This window comes from Filicampus tigris, chromosome 18 (genome assembly GCF_054856515.1).
Source record: "Filicampus tigris isolate MCC_2025a chromosome 18, RoL_Ftig_1.0, whole genome shotgun sequence".
NCBI classification, from domain to species: domain Eukaryota; kingdom Metazoa; phylum Chordata; class Actinopteri; order Syngnathiformes; family Syngnathidae; genus Filicampus; species Filicampus tigris.
The window spans coordinates 9,823,137-9,841,539 of record NC_141234.1 but is presented as its reverse complement, the minus strand read 5'-3'; the positions used below and the strand labels follow the sequence as shown (position 1 = coordinate 9,841,539).

The window sequence follows — 18,403 nt, the reverse complement described above, 5'->3', positions numbered from 1 at the left end:
GGCCTTCAGCCTCTCAGCGTCCATCTCGATCCTCTCTCTCGTCTTTTTTCGATCCAACCGTCTGTTGACGTAAAAGTGTCCGCTGCACTTTTTTTTCCCCCTCTTTCATTGTCTGCCAGCTGGTCTTTCTTTCCCCGCAAATATCTAGCGGCATGTTCTCCTGCGAGTGCCTAAATCGCCAGTTAACTGCTGGCTGACCCCCACGTCACTCACCAAAACCATACACACTCTTTATGTTGAGGGAACATCCGCTTTGCTGTGCTGTTCCTCTCATGCAAAATCTGACATTAAAATTCCATGTGAATTAGAGCCTCTCAGTTGTTTTAGTCTGAATGCATGTCCTGGATTTGAGTTGTTAGTTTTATGCCTGCTGGTGTGTTAAAACAATGCTGACACAAGTTCTTTTCTGCCGGGCTGAAAAGGAAGGAGGGGGGGTGGGGGCAGTGCAGTCCTGCCACAGATGTGCGTGTGAATGACGTGTGAAAGAGAAGTTAATGATTTCTAATGAGATTGGGGTGTTTGCGATAATGAAGCTCGATCGTGAAAATGTCGGCAATGACGGGAAAAAGTCAGTCGGTGTACACGCTGACGTCATGACAGTAGCATGTTGCCATCTCTCAGAAATGCAAAATGGAGTTAATTTCCTTTTCTCTGGCCTTAGCTCTGCCCTTGCAAGGTGACTCTCAGTCCATCCACAACGGAGACAAGTGTTTGGGGAGCGTGTTCCTCACGCCAGATGACTCAGCCGTCACGGACCTTTCTCCCAGGACCGAGTCCTGCACCAAAGCAGAAACCCCCACGGAGGCCGATGCTTCCTGCAAGACGGATAGGTCAGCCCCAGGCGCCAGCGGCAGCCCCCAGCCCAAGAAAGGTGAGCTATCAACAGCTGTTTGTACGTCATCATTGGATATCGGGCCGTTGGATGGATTTAAATCATCCGCTGCCAGACATTTTCAGACCCTCTTTTACCCAAACGTTTGACATAAATAAAAATAAAAAATATGAGTAAATTCCTGGGATTGAATTGCTGGACTGTGAAAAGACAAGTAAATTCGTCAATGGCAGTGAATGAGTTAATTATGGAGGGCTATTTTTCCCCCATCAAAATACACATCACAACAATTTTGGTTGCTCTGCGGGGAAGCACGAAACAACGAATGGCAGTTCTTTTTCACCAGAAAAAGATTTAAGATGTGAACATTTGGAGTTAAAGGGAAAGTCAACCCAAACATATATTTTTTTAAGAATATGTTCCATGCAGGCCCACTAGTACGGCACAATATAGTGACACCTGCAAAGTCACCTTTTTTATTGTCTAAATAAAAAAGTAGGAATGATTTCCCTCATCAATTTTTCTGCTGTCCCCGATTTAAATCTTTCGGCATAAAATATGATGAATAAGCATTTTCCTTTATAGTACTGTAGGTGCACCACCTGCTGCTGGGTCATCATCCTGCATCTCTTGCACTACTGTTAGAATAACATGCAAATGGGTGAAAAACAATTAACAAGGCATTTTTGTCCTGTTTTGTTGAAGAGAAAAAAAAAAAAAGCGCACACGTAAAATGCAATTCGACACGTGTGAGACAATTACATAATTTTGTACTTTTGATGTTGATCAATTCATTCCCGCCAGACAGATGGCTTTGGTCAAATCATTTGCGATACGGGGACATCGTGTATACTGTCGTGTTGTCGTGGCAGGTTGGGGGTGGGCCAGGCACATTTAATGATGCCTGTTTTTTTTAATATCTGCGAGACCGGCGTATACTGTACATCCGTATAACAGATCCAAGATGGAGAAGGAGGGATTCCAAATCTGGTTGGCGTGGTGATGGTGATGAATACATTCACAGCTGAGTGCAGTGTCTTTTCATTCAGATCACAGCGAGCAACTCGACCTTGAAAAATCATTGTAACACGCGGTGGGAAAAAAAGGGCCCTGCTTAGAATTGCTTGGATTCCCCCAGGCAATCAGTCAAGTATAATAATAATGATTTTTTTTTTTTTTTTCAATTCAAAAATGCAAAACAATTTTAGTATTTATTAGGGCTGTGCAATTAATCGAATTTCAATTACGATTATTACACTCCACGATTACAAAATTTGCTAATCGTAAAAACGATTATTAATATTCATTTATATCCAACGTTTACACAAGAAAATCATACTTGAATTTACACATTTGCACCTTTTTTTTTTTTTTACATTTTATAATAACACATTTTATCAATTTTATTTGGTCCAAAAGAAACTTACTTACATTTATTTGTCTTTATAATTTTTCATGTTCAAACATTTTCCCTTTTTGTACCCAAAAATAAATGATCGTTTGAATAATCGTGAGTTCAATGATTACCAAAATAATCCTGATTACTATTTTTTTCATAATCGAGCAGCCCTAATATTTATCATTTTTAGCACAGCCGGTATTGCTTCAAAGCTGTTGTTTTGCTCTCCCGCAGATGCCATGAACTCGGAGCAGCGACAGAAGCTCGCCAAGCAAAGGAGGGAGGAAAGAGCCAGATATATTGGTGAGTAACGAGGTAGATTTACATCGTATTGTGCACTGACCGATTTGATGCATGTCTTTTATTCTGCTCGAGCTACTTTATTCTAACCTCTTATGTCGCCCCTTCTCTGGCTCTCTGGTGATGCTTATTGACATTTGTTGTTGTTGTCTCCTTGCACGGCTTTCAGAACAGCAAACGCAGTTGCAAGGTAAGGCGCTTCACTAAAAAAACGTCAACCTGCGATCATATCATTCCCAAATAACAATACTTGAAATTATTTTTGGGGGTAATTCACTTTCTGGAGCATAACAATGTGATTCTTTTTCATCTTTAATTTATGTGCCTTCATTTTTCATTTGATTTGAGGGTTTTCATTCCCACTTCAAATGCATGTTTCACATTCTAACACTATTATGGCTTTGGGTGGAAAATGAAAATAGATCACGTGGGTCAAAATTATCGGGGTACATCACTTCATCAATCGGTGACCTTTTGAAGGCTCTTTTAAATGAAGGCAAAGAAAAATGATGTCAGTCATGTTCCCAGAAGAGTGGAAGAAAAAAGATATTACGGAGCCTTTGGGCATGAAAGATGAGCCGTCATTAATGTGAGCTGAAACCGGGCCTTGCAGACCGATTACGTTTAATTACCATTTTCAGTCGCATCGCTAGTATGGTCACGCTGCTGTCACACCACAGTTGGAACTGTATCTTTATTATCACCATATTCAAGGTTTATTCTGCTACAGTGGCTCCTAATTTGCTGCAGTCTGTTTTTGTAAAAGGATGTCCAGTTAGTCTTAATATGCTGTCAAGGTTTGTGTTCACTTCATCCCTTAGCAAGGAAGGCTTACTACAAATCAATACGAAATGCTGAACTCTGGCCTCTTGCGCAATCTTTCAATTTTGATATGAATGGTGCTTTCCAATTTAGACACCTTTGACAGATTTTGGATCCATGACCCCCGAATGAAAGACCATCTGCTGGGGAATGGTGATTTATCCTGAAGCCCACAAACACAAGTTTTACGTATTTTCCACAATTCTGCAGTAATCCTGCAGGCATAATGAGATTATTTTCCCCCAGCAATTGGATTACCAGGAGTTTGTCATTGGCGCTTCTTTGCAGAGAAGAGCTGCCGAACACTGAATGGGAGAAAATTCTTAGCGTTTTTTGGCATGACGCTGCTAAATTCCTCAGGACTAAGTCCACAAAGTATTTGTAATACTGTTCAACTTAAAAAAAAAAAACAACCTTTAGGTAATATCACTGCCTAAATATTGGACCCATATATTGTAAGTCAACCCAAAAATGTTCTTTACAATATTATGTTCTATGAAGCCCCAATAGTCTAAACACGGCATTCTGATTAATATTACGTTTGTGGAATATAATCCACCTGTTTTTAGACATCTCTTGGGGCGGCCATTTTGCCATTTTCCGTCAACTGAAAACGACATCACAGTTGCTCAGGGCTCACATAACAACCAATCACGGCTCAGCTTCAGACAACAGGTGAACTGTGATTGGTTGTTACCTGAGCCCTGAGTAGTTGTGATGTCATTTTCAGTCGACAGAAAGTGACAAAATGGCCGCCATCATGCTGCTTAAAACAGAAATCAACCCAAACATATTTTTTTCAAGAATATGTTCCCAGCAGGCCCACTAGTTGAAACACGGCGCATTCTGATTAAAAATGCGTTTGTGGAATATGAGTGAAGCAGCAAAATCCACCCATTTTTGGTCATCTAATGGGGCGGCCATTTTGTCATTTCTGTCGACTGAAAATGACATCACAACTAATCAGGGCTCAGGTAACGACCAATCACGGCTCAGCTTCAGAAAATAAGTCAGCCGTGATTGGTCGTTTTGAGCAACTGTGATGTCATTTTCAGTCGACAGAAGTGACAAAATGGCCGCCCCCAGAGATGGCTAAAAACGAGTGGATTAACTCTTATTCCACAAACGCAATATTCATCGGAATGCCTTGTTTCAACTAGTGTGTTTACATATATATATTCTTGAAAAAAATATGTGTGTGTTGACTCCCTCTTTAAGTCATATTCCATAAATATAAATCACAATGGCATGTTTGACTCGTAAAGGTGCAAGTGTTGACTTCCCCTTTAAAACAAAGAAAACACACAGTCATCTCACATATTAAGTCAGATTGCAAGTACACACTTCTTTTGGAGACACACCCATCTCCCACAATTCTGCCCCATTCCAGCCATTTTACAGCTTCTCCCGTATCTGGCGTCTAATGCGTTGAAAAAAAAATAAAATAAAAGTAAAATGAATCAGTTATTTTGATCCCCTTCACAAATTGAAATGGAACCAAACCGTGCGGCTTGTTAGACACACTGCTCAAGGTTCAAAAGCAAAGATACAGCTGCTATCCAGCATGACACAAGTTTAATTTAAGAGGGCTTATTGCCGTTTAATTGTCCCCCGAAGAAATGAGCCGTGGTTATGTACAGACTGGCATCTGCTAAAGCACCGCAGGAAACATCTATATTTACTCTTGTTGTATCGACTCTTCCATTCATTCGGCGTAATTCTCCATGTGAGAAGAACGTTTTGGCGGCCCTTTTACCACCTGAAATGTTTGTGACACACGCTAATCCCTTCAGCGGCAAAAAAAGCCCAGTGGCTGGAGAAGGAGGAGAAGGCCCGGCGTTTGAGAGAGAGTCAGCTGGAGGACCGCAGGAAGAAGCTGGAGGAGCAGCGGCTGAAGGCTGAAAAACGCAGAGCCCTTCTGGAGGAGAAACAGAGGCAGAAACTGGAGAAGAATAAGGTGAGTCTGATGCCAAAAGGTGCATTCATGACCAACATTTCGAGTGCTTTCACATCTGTAATTTGATGATGGTCCAAATCCATTGGTGGCTTCAATTCGTTTTCACACAGTAAAAAAAAAAAAATACAAGTGAAATTAAATGCGTCATCTAAGGTTGATTTCAAATCACAACTCCATTTCTATTCAAACCTGACCAAAGGAGGCGAGTGTGAAAGCATTCTTTGTTCGGAACTCTGCAAATAGACCCGAGCTTGATAGTTTGCGGCTTTTGTGGCGCAGGAGCGATACGAGTCGGCCATCAAGCGGTCGACAAAGAAGACGTGGGCCGAGATCCGCCAGCAAAGATGGTCCTGGGCGGGCGGACTCAACCAGACGTCCCGGCGGGAAAGTGAGTTTTGGTGCCAGATACATCTAAGCCGGTCATCCAGATGAGGCAATTCAAGGAAATAGTCTCTGAAGGCGTTTGCGGTTGCGAGGGCGGAGTACCCCAGGTCACGCGCATGATGTCAGCGCTGAGAACTGTGCTGCGATATGGCTTTGACAACATCATTTCTCCTTTTTAAACTGGCCACAGGGGCGGATTAGTTGTTGTGTATTTAGCAAGGTTGTGTTTTGGACTGAACTCTGCCCTAGCCTGCGTACGGACGCAAACATGAGACAAGTTGCTTTTGCCCCCCCTCCCATTCCTTTTGCTGATATTCAGGGAAAAATACCTTGATAATGTCTGCTAGTGTGTTGGTTTTATATCAGTTCTGTTTTTTCGGCACTAAAGTCTGATTTCTAACAAACCTAAACCTTCCCCTTACTGTTCGTTAAAGCGGAAAGTTCCCCAAACGTATTTTTTTCAAGAATATGTCCTATGCAAGCCCACTAGTTGAAACAAAGCATTCTGATTAATATTGCATTTGTGGAATATGAGAAATGCACCCGTTTTTAGCTAGCTCAGGGGGGCGGCCATTTTGTCACTTCTGTCGACTTGAAAATGACATCACAACTGCTCAGTGCTCAGGTAAGGACCAATCACGGCTCATGTTTTCTGAAGATGAGCCGTGATTGGTCGTTATCTGAGCCCTGAGCATCTGTGATGTCATTTTTAGTCAACAGAAGTGACAAAATGGCCGCCCCCTAAGATGGCTAAAAACGGGCGGATTTTACGGCTTAACTCTTATCCCACAAACGCAATATTTATCAGAATTGCCTTGCCTGCTGTGAACATATTCTTAAAAAAAAATACGTTTGGGTTGACCTCCACTTTAAAACGTCCCCTCCTCCACCAAGTGGGAAACCACCACGTGATATGAATTGCCAATTTGACCCCTTGGACCGGCGCGTCGCTCCCCTTTTTCCAAGGGTCCGATCCCGAGTCAGGCAATTGGACAGCCCCATCGCTGTGAGGACCAGCACCCTGGCGCTCATGTGAACAGGTGTTGTGTGTTGCGTTCTCTCCGGTGCAGGCAGATGCTCGGCCTCCACGGTCAACTTGCCGAGACAGGTGGACCCTGTCATTAACAACAGGCTGTCCAAGTCCTCTGCCACGCTCTGGAACTCCCCCAACAGAAGTAAGGACGACCCAACGTCAATGTCCGCCAGGCTTCCCTCCCTCCTCATCCCGCTCCACCAAACAACCCCCCCCCCCTCCTCTTAACCGAATCTGGTTTTTGGTTTTTCTTTGATTATTATCATTATTATTATTGTCGTCTTTCTGGTGACCTGCCTGCCTGCCTGCGCTTGGTGACTTGGTCATTCGCCACACCCCCCCCCCCAACACTCTCACGGTCTCGTATGTGCATCGTGGTTGTTTCATTTACTTCATTTGTTTCGGTTGTCTGCATTTTGGATCAACCTCCTTTCACTTTTGAAGTCATAGCACCGTGATTTGTGATAGTGTGTCATCATCTTATGTGTCTCTTCATGGCATTTTCATGTGGTGTCTCCCTCCACCTTTTCTGTTGGTGGCTTGGTGTGGTGGTGGTGGTGGTGGATATAAAATGGTCTTCAAATGAGCTGATCGAAGTAACAGAAAGTACATGAATGTACTTTTCTGTTCATGATGTAATTGAATTGTGTGACTACATCGCCTCGGTTTTATTATTCAACAGAACTTTGCTTTACATGACCACATACATCAATCAGTATTGTAGAACAGAGATTGAATGTCCTTAAAGAGGGGAAGCGAAACCTAAAAGTTTTCTTTACAATAAGCTCTATCAGCCTCCACTAGTCCAAACACGGCATTCTGATTAATATTGCATTTGCGGAATATGAGTTAAGCATCAAAATCTCAGGGGACGGCCATTTTTGTCACTTGACTTCACCTGTTTTCTGGAGCTGAGCCATGATTAGTGACAAAATGGCCGCCCCCTGAGATGGACAAAAACGGTTGAATTTTACTATTTAATTCATATTCCACAAGCAAAATATCAATCAGAATGCTGCGTTTAGACTAGTGTGGCACATATTATTGTAAGGAACATTTTGGGATTGACGTCTTCTTTTAGTGGCTTATTGTTACAACAAATAACCTCAGTGGCACCTCTGTGAGGCTATATTGTGGATGCTAATATGCTCAGCCGCTGTTTCAGACTTCAGTGTTTGTATTTCCACATGTAGCAGACTGTAACTCTTGCGATGTAATTAGCAATCACACACTGGCGATATGGAGGTTCTGATTTTATGCTCGGTTGTTACTTATACCGACTACTAATAATGTTCACAGTACAAAAGAAAACAGGGCAATTGGGAACTGAAACATATTGCATCCCCGCAAAGTTGAAAAAGCCAGGGTCGTTGGTCGCGAGATTGTGCTGACATTTCCGCACGGACGCGGCAACAACACTACCCACAGCGAACAGTCGATCAGCAGCAGTGCAGCCTCCTCCTTGCCGCATTGGAGGAAGAGGAGAGGAGGCGGCGGTTGCCTAGCAACAGGAGCTAGTCAATGTATTGGTTCGTTGTAAAACACACAGCGAAGGTGACAGCCTGCGCTCTTATATAAAGAAGGCAGTTTATGGTCCAAAAAGTCATTTCATTTCCTCGTGAGCACTAAACATGTTATGGCTGCACTATCATAGCTTAATATACGGTACAGTGTATGATGGGGGTGTTGCTGTGCATACCTTTGGAAATAGGTGATGCATGGATTTTGTTTTTCCCCCTGACATCATTACTATATGACACACTAATTGACCAATCATGGCTCAGCTTCAGAAAACAGGTGAGCGGCGATTGGTCGTCACCTGAGCAACTGTGATGTCATTTTCAGTCGACAGAAGTGACAAAATGGCCGCCCCCTGAGATGGCTAAAAGCGGGCGGATTAACTCTTATTCCACAAACGCAATATTTATCAGAATGCTTTGTTTCAACTAGTGAGCCTGCGTAGAACATATTCTTGAAAAAAATATATGTTTGGGTTGTTTTTTTTGATGACTTTAAACTGTTGTACAATAAGCAGATGCCGTGGCTTGTATGTGATGTGTTTATAGTGCTAAATAGCATCATGATTCTGTATTCCTCTCTAATGTTTGACCACGCAACTACGATACAACATATACATTAAAAACAATAAAAATCATTCCGATTTGTTTGTTGGGTGGACTTTATTCACCCTAGTAGGGAAATTAAAATGACACGGAAGCAGTATTTACACTCGTGTTAATAGCATAGAAATCAACAAAGTAAAGACAATTACTAAGAGCTTTATTAAAGTGGAATTAAAAGAAATTCAAATCTAACCTAAACAAACAAAAAACAGAAGATTAAGATGTTGCTGTATGGTCAGTCATTTTTAGATTGATTCAATTTCTCACTGGATGAGGAACACCTAAAATTGAACACTTAAGTCAACATAAGATCTGTGGGTGGGCTACTTTTCTGGACAGTTTTTCTGAACTTCATTCTAACCCATATTGGCAAGGCAATTTTCGAAACGTTTTAGCCCTTTAGCTTCATTTTGTGATCTGTGTTTTGTCTGCATGTGCTAGTAAGTTTATTTGTGGTTGCTTCTAGGGTGTTCATTTATACGACTGAATTAGTGTTCATCACATTGGAAAAGTGTGGTGGGACAATTTCCATTTTCCACTCATTTGCAGCCCTGAAAATTAAAATTAGAACTCATACTACCTTTGGCCTTTGAGTATTTGCACCTCAAAACATTACTGGAGCACAATTGGGTTACATGGCGACGAACATGTGGATGAACTATGGAGAGACATGTTGTAACAGGTGGGGAAGGATTTAACAATGACCTGGTACTGACGGCGCCCTCTTGTGTCAGCCCGCAGCCTGCGCCTGAGCCCGTGGGAGAGCAGGATCGTGGAGCGGCTCATGACGCCGACGCTCTCCTTCCTGGCTCGCAGTCGCAGCGCCGCCACCCTCCTCAACAACAGCGACTCTTGTGAGTGTCGCATCCCGTCGCCTGCGTGTAACTTGTACGAACATCTCAACTTGTACGTCAATTTAACAGGACAAATGTTCAATTTGTTTGGGGAATTGATGTCATGCACCGCGTGACCCCTCGATGTTTAATATCAGCCTGCATGGCGTGCATATATATGTGTTTGACCTCCTCCCTCACCCGTCACTGCACGTCTGCTCACTACTCAGACTCTCATCACTGCTCCCGTTCAGCTTCGGCCAGTCCGCTCAACGCCTGCTCCCACCAGCAGCCCAACTCCGCCGAGCGCTGGAGGCACTCTTCTGCCAGCACGCCCGACATCACCCAGCGTCAACGCCAACGTAACTCCACACCGGTAGGGAGTCGAGGAGTATTTGTAGGGGTGTCAGTTAGGGCTGTTGTGTGAAAGTTTTAAGGCTTTTGACCTGTGTTTTTTGGTCATTTAGAACACAAATCAGTGACGATTATTAATTATAGAGTACAAATATTTACATCTTTCATTTATGTACAAAGAACATGTACGTTAGTACACATTTTAAAACATTTTTGGGTTTTACTACATTTATAGACTATGACACATAATTGCATATTTATACATGATGGCAAGTAGGACAGTAGGTCTTGAAAAAGGACGACCTCCCTCACAAAACCTCTTTAGTGTTTAAAGTAATAGTTTAAATGTATTTGATGGTATGATGTCATTTTCTCTCATATTTGTAAGTGTATGTTGTAAATGCACTGAAGCTTCTTCATTTGAAAAAAATCGCAAATCAAATCGAAATATCTGTCAGAAAAATCGCAATACGATTTTTTCCTAAAGTCGTTCAGCCCTAGTGTCAATCATGTCATTAACTACCTGCACAATCTAATGATATGAAAAACAAAAACAGAAGTATTAGTAGTAGTTACCATCAGAGCAACATTAACTCATTCACTGCCAGACATTTTCAGACCTTCTTTTAACCCTAATGTTTGAAAAAATTAGAAAAAAATATAAATTCCTGGGATTGAATGGCTGGACTGTGAAAAGACGAATAAATTCGTCTTTGGCAGTGAATGAGTTAATATATCAATGCGTGTATTATTGTAATTGTAGTACTGCACAGGGAAGTGTTATTAATGTTTTATGTATTCAATCTTTATGATGCAGTGCAGTTTGACACCCCTACAAACTGCAACCAGAATAATAAACGCATCATTATTTTTATTGCTTCAGTGATATGTTAAATCTCAACAATAACATCTATTTTCGTATCCATCTCAGTATCTCGGTAGAAAGAGCCAGTGAGCTTTCTAAAATGCCATGAAATTAATGATTTGGCATATTGGTAGCGACCTTTATTGGATTTCATACCGAGACATACTCGGAGGAAATAGCTAGCCAGTAGTTCATTAGGTTGCCAGGCAACAAGTGGCAGCTAGCGTTCCTTTTTAAAGTAATATGAGGCAGTATATATTTTACATTACAGAAGCTTTATGTTTTGTTTTAACATCAGACACCCTGATGCTCAAACAGATCCCACAAAGAGTTATAGTTGGAAACTAAATAGCCAAAATTAACATTCCTCCAACAAACAGTTGGCTTAGTTTCCATCCCGGATGCTAAGATAACTGCGTGGTTCATTAATATTTCTGATTTAAGCGCTACGTGGTCGGTGTCCTAATCCAAAGTAGTGGGACTATCCTGTTGCATATTGATGATGTTTCGCCGCAGCCCGGTAAAAATACATTTGGCTGCGGGCTGCGTCTTTGCACAAACAGCAAAATGAACTCAGCAGGAGTGCGTTTGTGTGTAAAAGACGCAAGCAGATGAGTTTACTAACCTCAAGGCTGTCTTGAAGTAGAATAGCGAGATAATAGGAAAATGATTGGAATAACAGTGGTTTGAACCTTATTTTTAATTAAAGCTCTGATGAACAGAGTCTGCATCTGTTGCTAGGTAACCGATTGGACGTTCACATCAAGGCCTGCTCGGAATTAAACCTCCGGTTTTGTGGTCGTCCTTTTCAAGGTTGACAAAAAGAAGAAAGAGAAGAAAGACAAGGAGCGAGAGAATGAGAAAGAGAAGAGCGCGCTGACAAAAGAGAGAGTGCAGAAGAAGAGACAGACCGCATCGCCTGCCACAATCACAAGGAGATCGCAGCCAGAGTCCAGGTAATTGCCCATGTCCACCAAACTAGCCCATGCCAAAAAAAAAGAAAGTTTTTAAACCATGAATCCAGCTTAGAGGCAAGTTATTTATTCTCGGGAGCCAGGAACTATTTGTTTGGAACAAATAGTCCGGAATGCTCTAATCTGAGTACTAAGAGAAGTTCTGCTGGACACGGCTCAGGCACGAGCACGTCTGTTGGCGCGAGAAGCTCTCAGACAGAACTGGCTTTTATCAACTGACGCTTTTGTCGCGCACCTCCCTCGAGTCCGAGACTGGTGTCAACACAAAGTGGAGTCTCTCTCACACGCGCTTCCACTTGACCTAGATTTGTTTTGTGTACCTAGAAAGTCAGTATTTCTCCTGACGCCGTTCCATTTCCTTGCCTGCTTGTTTCCTGTCTCAGCACCCCCAAGCCAAGAACCAGACCGCCATCGCCGGCTCCTCCCAAAAGTCGTCCCTTATCGCCTTTGGTACCAGCGGCGGGTTCCAAGACGCCCACGGGGAAGAAGACACCACCCCCCGGCTCCAAGACCCGACCCAAACGGGCCCAGACACCCGCCAGGGTGCAGCCTCAGACGGTCACGACGGTCGCCGTGGAAACCAGCCAGGAACCCAAGGAGTCCGACACCCCGGAAGAGAAAAAAGGTGAGTGTGGTAACCATGGTGATGATATCCTTCAAGTTGACTCAAGGTGAAAATTTTAAGATTTTTGACCTCTGTTTTTTGGTAATTTAGTTTTGAAACACAAATAAATCTGGGATAATTATTGATTGTAGAGCACGAATGTGCACGGTCCTTAAAAGTTACAATACACCACTTTTTGATGGTCCTCCTGAAAAATGACCTACAGTTGCACTTTATAAAATAAAGTAAGGGATCATATTGAGATTTATTTCAAATATTTCAATTAACACATAATAAAAGCTCAACTTAAGCATTTTGAAAATGGCTTTTATTCACTTTTTGAATTGAACTTCCGAAATGAATGAGCTTTTCGCTGATATACTAATTTATTGAGACGTGTATGCATTGTTTTATACTATTTGTTCAGATATTTTTTCATTCCTTACTTGGCGACATAAAAAGCATTAGAAACACTTTTCAAAACTGAGCATTATTATGTGCTTATAGTTCCTGTATTCACTCTCATTATTAGAATGTGCAAATGCACTTAATAATTTGGCGCAAGTTGCTTAATAATACGTCTCTTTCCTCTCCTGCAGACTCCGGCAATGCGTCGGCCGCTGCCCCAGCCGTATCTCCTCCCTGCAGCCCACCACTTGTTGAAGCCTCCTCTGGTGCAGTGCCTAAAGAAGAGCTCACCACACCAGCTGCCTCCCCCGCGGTCAACTCGGCAAGTAATCCTGCCGCCACCGTCGCGCCTCCAGCCGCGGCGGCCAGCAGGCCTTCGGCTGGCACCAACGACCCTGAGGAGGCCGCTCGCGTCCTGGCCGAAAAACGCAGACAAGCGCGGGAGCAGCGGGAGAGGGAGGAGCAGGAGCGCCAAGAGCAAGAGCACAGGAACAGGTTGGTTTGAGTTGGCCAATGTGTGCCACACTGGATGTGCAGTGGTGATAAAAATTACTTACATTTGACTTAAAGCGGGAGTCAACGCAAACATATTTTTTTCGAGAATATGTTCTATGCAAAGCCACTAGTTGAAACAGAGCATTCTGATAAATATTGAGTTTGTGGAAGTGTTAATACACTCGTTTTTAGCCATCTCTGGGGTCGGCCATTTTGTCTTCTGGCGACTGAAAATGACATCGCAACTGCTCACGACGACCGCAACTGCTCACGACGACCGATCACGGCTCAGATTCAGAAAACTGGTCAGCCGTGATGTCATTTTCAGTCGACAGAAGACAAAATGGCCGCCCCCGGAGATGACTAAAAACGAGTGCATTTTTCTGCTTAACTTATATTCCACAAACGCAAAATTAATCAGAATGCCATGTTTCAACTAGTGGGCCTGCTGGGAACATATTCTTGACTGGGTTGACTTCCGCTTCCCCAAATTTTTTTACAACACGTTCTATGCACCCTCACTAGTCTAAACTTGATATTCTGATAAATACTGTGTTTGTGGAATACGAATTAATCAGCAAAATCCACCTGTGTTTATCCATCTCAGGCGGCGGCCATTTTGTTGAGCAACTGTTATGTCATTTTCAGTCAACAGCAAGTGACAAAATGGCCGCCTCCTGAGATGGCTAAGAACGGGTGGATTTTACTTCTTAACTCATATTCCACAAACACAATATCAATCAGAATGCTGTGTTTAGACTAGTGGGGGCGCATAAAACATATTGTAAAGAAATTTGAAGATAGACTTCCACTTTAAAGCGGAAGTCAACCCAAACATATTTTTTTCAAGAATATGTTCCCAGCAGGCCCACTAGTTGAAACACAGCATTCTGATTAATATTGCGTTCGTGGAATAAGAGTTTATCCATTTGTGTTTAGCCATCTCATGGGGCGGCCATTTTGTCATTTCTGTCGACTGAAAATACACATTACAACTACCCTGGGCTTAGGTAACGACCAATCACAGCTCACCTGTTTTCTAAAGCCGAGCTGTGATTGGTCGTTACCTGAGCCCTTTCAATTGACAGACGTGACAAAATGGCTGCCCCAAGAGATGGCTAAAAACCGGTGGATTGACTATTATTATTCCGCAAATGTGATTTTTATCAGAATGCTTTGTTTCAACTAGTGGGTTTGCACAGAACATATTCTTGAAAAAAATATGTTTGGGTTGACTTCCACTTTAAGTAGGAGTACAGATACTTGTGTAAAAAAGTGGTGAAAGTATGAATTTAACTCCTACCGTCCAGTAACTAACAGTTTTCAAATACAGAGATTAAAAGGAAAAAGTCATCAAAAAATGTAAAACTTAATTGTAGTACCGGTTCCTTAAAAAAAAAAAAAAAAAATCTGCCGGACGTACAATAAAGTATTTGTTTGTCGTGACTTCCCACCACTGTGTATGTGAATGCCGCGTGTAACATGCACGCATCCTTCCAGGATCCTCAGGGAGGAGGCGATGGCGCGGGATGCGGAGGAGAGGAAACGCAGAGAGGAGGAGGCTCGTTTCATGGCCGAGCAGCAGCGTCTGAGGGATGAAGCCCAGCGAGCTGAAGAGGAGAAGGAGGCCAAGGAGCGCGCCCGAGCTGAGCAGGAGGAGAACGACAGGCTGCAGAAACAGGTCCGTGCTCGGGCGGAGTTATGCCTATTGAATATGTATTCTCCAATACTGTAGAATGTAAATTCTCTTGGTACTGTAAAGCCTTCAAATTTCCATTAAAGCTCATGGACAATCACCCCCTCCATGCTAAGAGGCCATTTACCATCTGGGCTGCTTAATGCATAGGAGCATAGCCGAGCCGCCTGCGCTGTCTGGCATCTGGGCAGATTAAACAGGGGGAGAATATGTGCGCCGCTGTCACGGATTATTTGTGTCGCGCGTGAGCCCTAATAGTCAGAGAGGCCCCTTGTCTGCCCGGGCACATGCCAGCTGGTGACCTCCATAACGGCGATGAGTGGCGGCTGAGGGCGCCATTGTGATGGAGGAGATAGTGACAGGCCTGTGTTGAGTGCGGCTCCTTCGCTGAGCGCCTGCGGTGGGCTGACGGGCAGACAAGCAGCGTCAGTGTATGCCAGCTCGCGGCTAGCCTTGACTCCCCTTTTCTCCTTCAATGGATGCATTGTTCTATGTGACAGTGATCGAGACTGGCCGGAATCCTATTTCTCATGTCTAAGGTGTTGAGATCTGTCTAGACCTATGTGCAAATATGAGCTACCTGCCCGTGTATATTCTTGTAGCCTGCTCACAAAATAGACGTCAGAATTGAACGTTTTGCAAACGTTTTAAGTTTGATGGCATCGCTCATTTCCGCACATATGCTTCCTTGGTGGTGAGTGGAAATGCTCACTGAACCATGTAATAGAGCTTATTACTAATACTGTATCGTATACAATCGCTATGGCCTGACGGCTGCAGCACTGGCTGGCCATGTACCGCCCTCTGGTGGAAGTCTGTAGCAATGTTTTTTGTCTCAAGGTCCATAAATACGTACAGCATGTATGGAGTATTAGGACCACACTGAAACGAGAAAAATATCAGAGTAAGTCGCTTATTTGTGAAAAAAATAAATATATTTTTGAGGTTAAAAAGTGGAAAGATTAAAGTCATAATATTATAAGAATCACAACAGATTTTTTTGAAATGCGCTATATAAATAAAATTGTATTGTATTGTATAAAAGGTTTTGTATATATTTATAATAGTAATATTCCGAGAATTAAGTCAGATATTTTAGAGAAAAATATTTTGGGGATTAAAAAGGCATAAATTGTATTTTTTGTATATGTTTTATATTAATATTTTTTTTTATGTGTGTTTGTGTATATATATATATATATATATATATATTTTTTTTTTTTTTAAAGTGTGGCACTTTGTAAATTTGTAAAACTAGAAACAAGCACGTGTTATGTAATTGAGTGCATACCACTTTGTGAAATACTCATATTACTCATATTAAAGCCAGGCAAGTGTGAGGTTCTGGTTTGAAATCTCTTTTGTCCTTATTGTAATTGGATGGCGACCACCTGACCTCTTGCCCAAAATCAGCTGGGATAGGCTCCAGCTCAGCTGCGACCTTTATTAGTGCAAGCACTATAAAAAATGGCCAATGCAATAGATAATGACGAAAAATAAAACAATAATTACAAAGCAAAACAAAAATTCCTTTGTGCTGACAGGCGTCTTACAAGCTGTGTTTGTTTTGACCTGATTGCAGCGGGAGGAGGCCGAGGCGAAAGCGCGCGAGGAGGCCGAGCAGCAGCGCATCGAGAGGGAAAAACACTTCCAAAAAGAAGAGCAGGAGCGACTGGAGAGAAAGAAGGTGAAGAGACTCATGTCCTTAAAAGTCCATCCTAGTCCTTCATCTTGATGAAACCACAAAGTTTTTATTGGTTTGTTTGCTGTCTGCAGCGCCTTGAGGAGATTATGAAGAGGACTCGTAAGAGTGATGCAGGAGAAAAAGTTAGTGTAATTCTTTACAAATTGTGTTTTGTCTTGCCAGAATAACATCCTTATTTGTCTTTTTTTTTTTTTTCAGAAGGATGTGAAGGCATCTCCACAGGTTAACGGAAAGGACACAGACCTCAGTAAAGGTAACATCTCGGCTGTATTTGGAATATTTCACTCATTCTCCACTTGTCAATTATTATTTTTATATAGTGGACTTAATAGGATTAATAGTTTGAAAACACAATTTTGCCCTGCCATTAACAGCACTATAAAAGGCAAACTCACTACATAGGCTACTAAATAGTGAATAGGGGGTTAAAAAGTTCTTTTTTTTTTTTTTTTTTTTCTGGGTGACAGGCGAAAACCTGCCGAGTCCCGCCGCGAGCGCATCGGGTCCCGTCGTGAACGGCGTGCAGTCTGACGGTCATCAGAACGGCATGTCGGCCAACGGCGAGTTTGATCCGATCATGCAGCTGAACAGTGGCGCAAACCCCGCCACTCCCCAGAGTGGACTGGTGACGGGAGGGGAGCCCTTCCTCATGAAAACAGGCCCCATGAAACCTCAGCACGTAGCAGGTACACAAGTAAAAGTGGTGGAGAACACTGTATTTAAAATGTATTTTTTTGCATTTTTCGGTAGCTCAAGACAAACTGCTTATCATTTATATAAAGGAAACATCCCCATTAAATGTTTTCTTTCTCTCAGCATCGTGTGTCTCTTCCATTGCAGAGGTCCTGTGAGTCCCCCATCCATTCATGGACACGCGCCTTACGTCTCCGCTTCAGCATAGAGATTCATGCCACACCACAACAGCTTATACAGTAATAAAAATAAAAAAAATGTGTGCCAAACAAACGACACGACACGCCTGTGCTGACTCCATGGCAACATGCAGGATCTGATACAGGAGGACAAAGGAAGGTGGGGAAACCATCCAAAAGAATGGGGAAAAAAAAACTATCCTTCAGTATTCTCTGTCTTCAACATGTGTTCTGGTGCAAGTCTATTGAAATGTCACATGCAGATTTTAGGGTGCACCTTAAAGATGACTGATTTTTTTTTTTTTTTTTTTTGGGAAAATACAGCGTAGGTAAGACCCCTCTGGGAATAAGGCATCCTGTTTGACAAAGGTTGTTATTATTACCGTCATTCTGATATTGTTAAGTTGAACAATGTGTGTTTGTTGTTTTTGTCTTGAAATGTTGAGTTATTTAACATGAGGAGCAGACAGTGTATGTAAATGTATAATGAGCCTGGCTGCCTATAGGCCTCCTGTCACAGGGGATCTGTGAAATAAAGCTTTATGAAAGGGAAGCAACGCGCCTGCTTTTTTTTTTTTTTTTTTGCAAAGTAAACTTTTTGAGGAATAGGGGTTGTGGAGGTGAGTATGGAAATTTTCAGTTGTTGTTCTTTTTTGATAGCAGTATCAGATGTTTTTAAGTTGGGGAAGGTATCCCAAATATTTTTCAAAACTGCAATACCATCCATGTGAACGCAGTTTTTTTTCT

At 42.5% G+C, this 18,403-nt stretch overlaps 1 protein-coding gene across 7 annotated transcripts in view; it reads left to right on the top strand.

Moving 5' to 3' along the window:
* The window catches only part of LOC147132422 (uncharacterized), a 31,728-nt gene extending 13,519 nt beyond the window's left edge, over positions 1-18,209 (top strand). For 2 of the 7 annotated variants that reach the window (XM_086014827.1, XM_086014826.1), the window contains 17 exons: positions 662-871; positions 2,466-2,534; positions 2,701-2,721; positions 5,147-5,310; positions 5,590-5,698; positions 6,765-6,869; positions 9,585-9,704; positions 9,914-10,059; positions 11,716-11,858; positions 12,260-12,501; positions 13,080-13,383; positions 14,884-15,064; positions 16,662-16,766; positions 16,856-16,906; positions 16,983-17,037; positions 17,252-17,470; positions 17,625-18,209. In XM_086014827.1, the coding sequence (XP_085870953.1) occupies positions 662-871; positions 2,466-2,534; positions 2,701-2,721; positions 5,147-5,310; positions 5,590-5,698; positions 6,765-6,869; positions 9,585-9,704; positions 9,914-10,059; positions 11,716-11,858; positions 12,260-12,501; positions 13,080-13,383; positions 14,884-15,064; positions 16,662-16,766; positions 16,856-16,906; positions 16,983-17,037; positions 17,252-17,470; positions 17,625-17,635 (2,255 nt within the window). In that variant the 3' untranslated portion in view covers positions 17,636-18,209. The remainder of the gene's footprint in view (positions 1-661; positions 872-2,465; positions 2,535-2,700; positions 2,722-5,146; positions 5,311-5,589; positions 5,699-6,764; positions 6,870-9,584; positions 9,705-9,913; positions 10,060-11,715; positions 11,859-12,259; positions 12,502-13,079; positions 13,384-14,883; positions 15,065-16,661; positions 16,767-16,855; positions 16,907-16,982; positions 17,038-17,251; positions 17,471-17,624) is intronic. The other 5 variants (XM_086014829.1, XM_086014834.1, XM_086014828.1 and 2 more) reach the window with 5 other exon arrangements.
* The last annotated feature ends 194 nt before the right edge of the window (positions 18,210-18,403 follow it).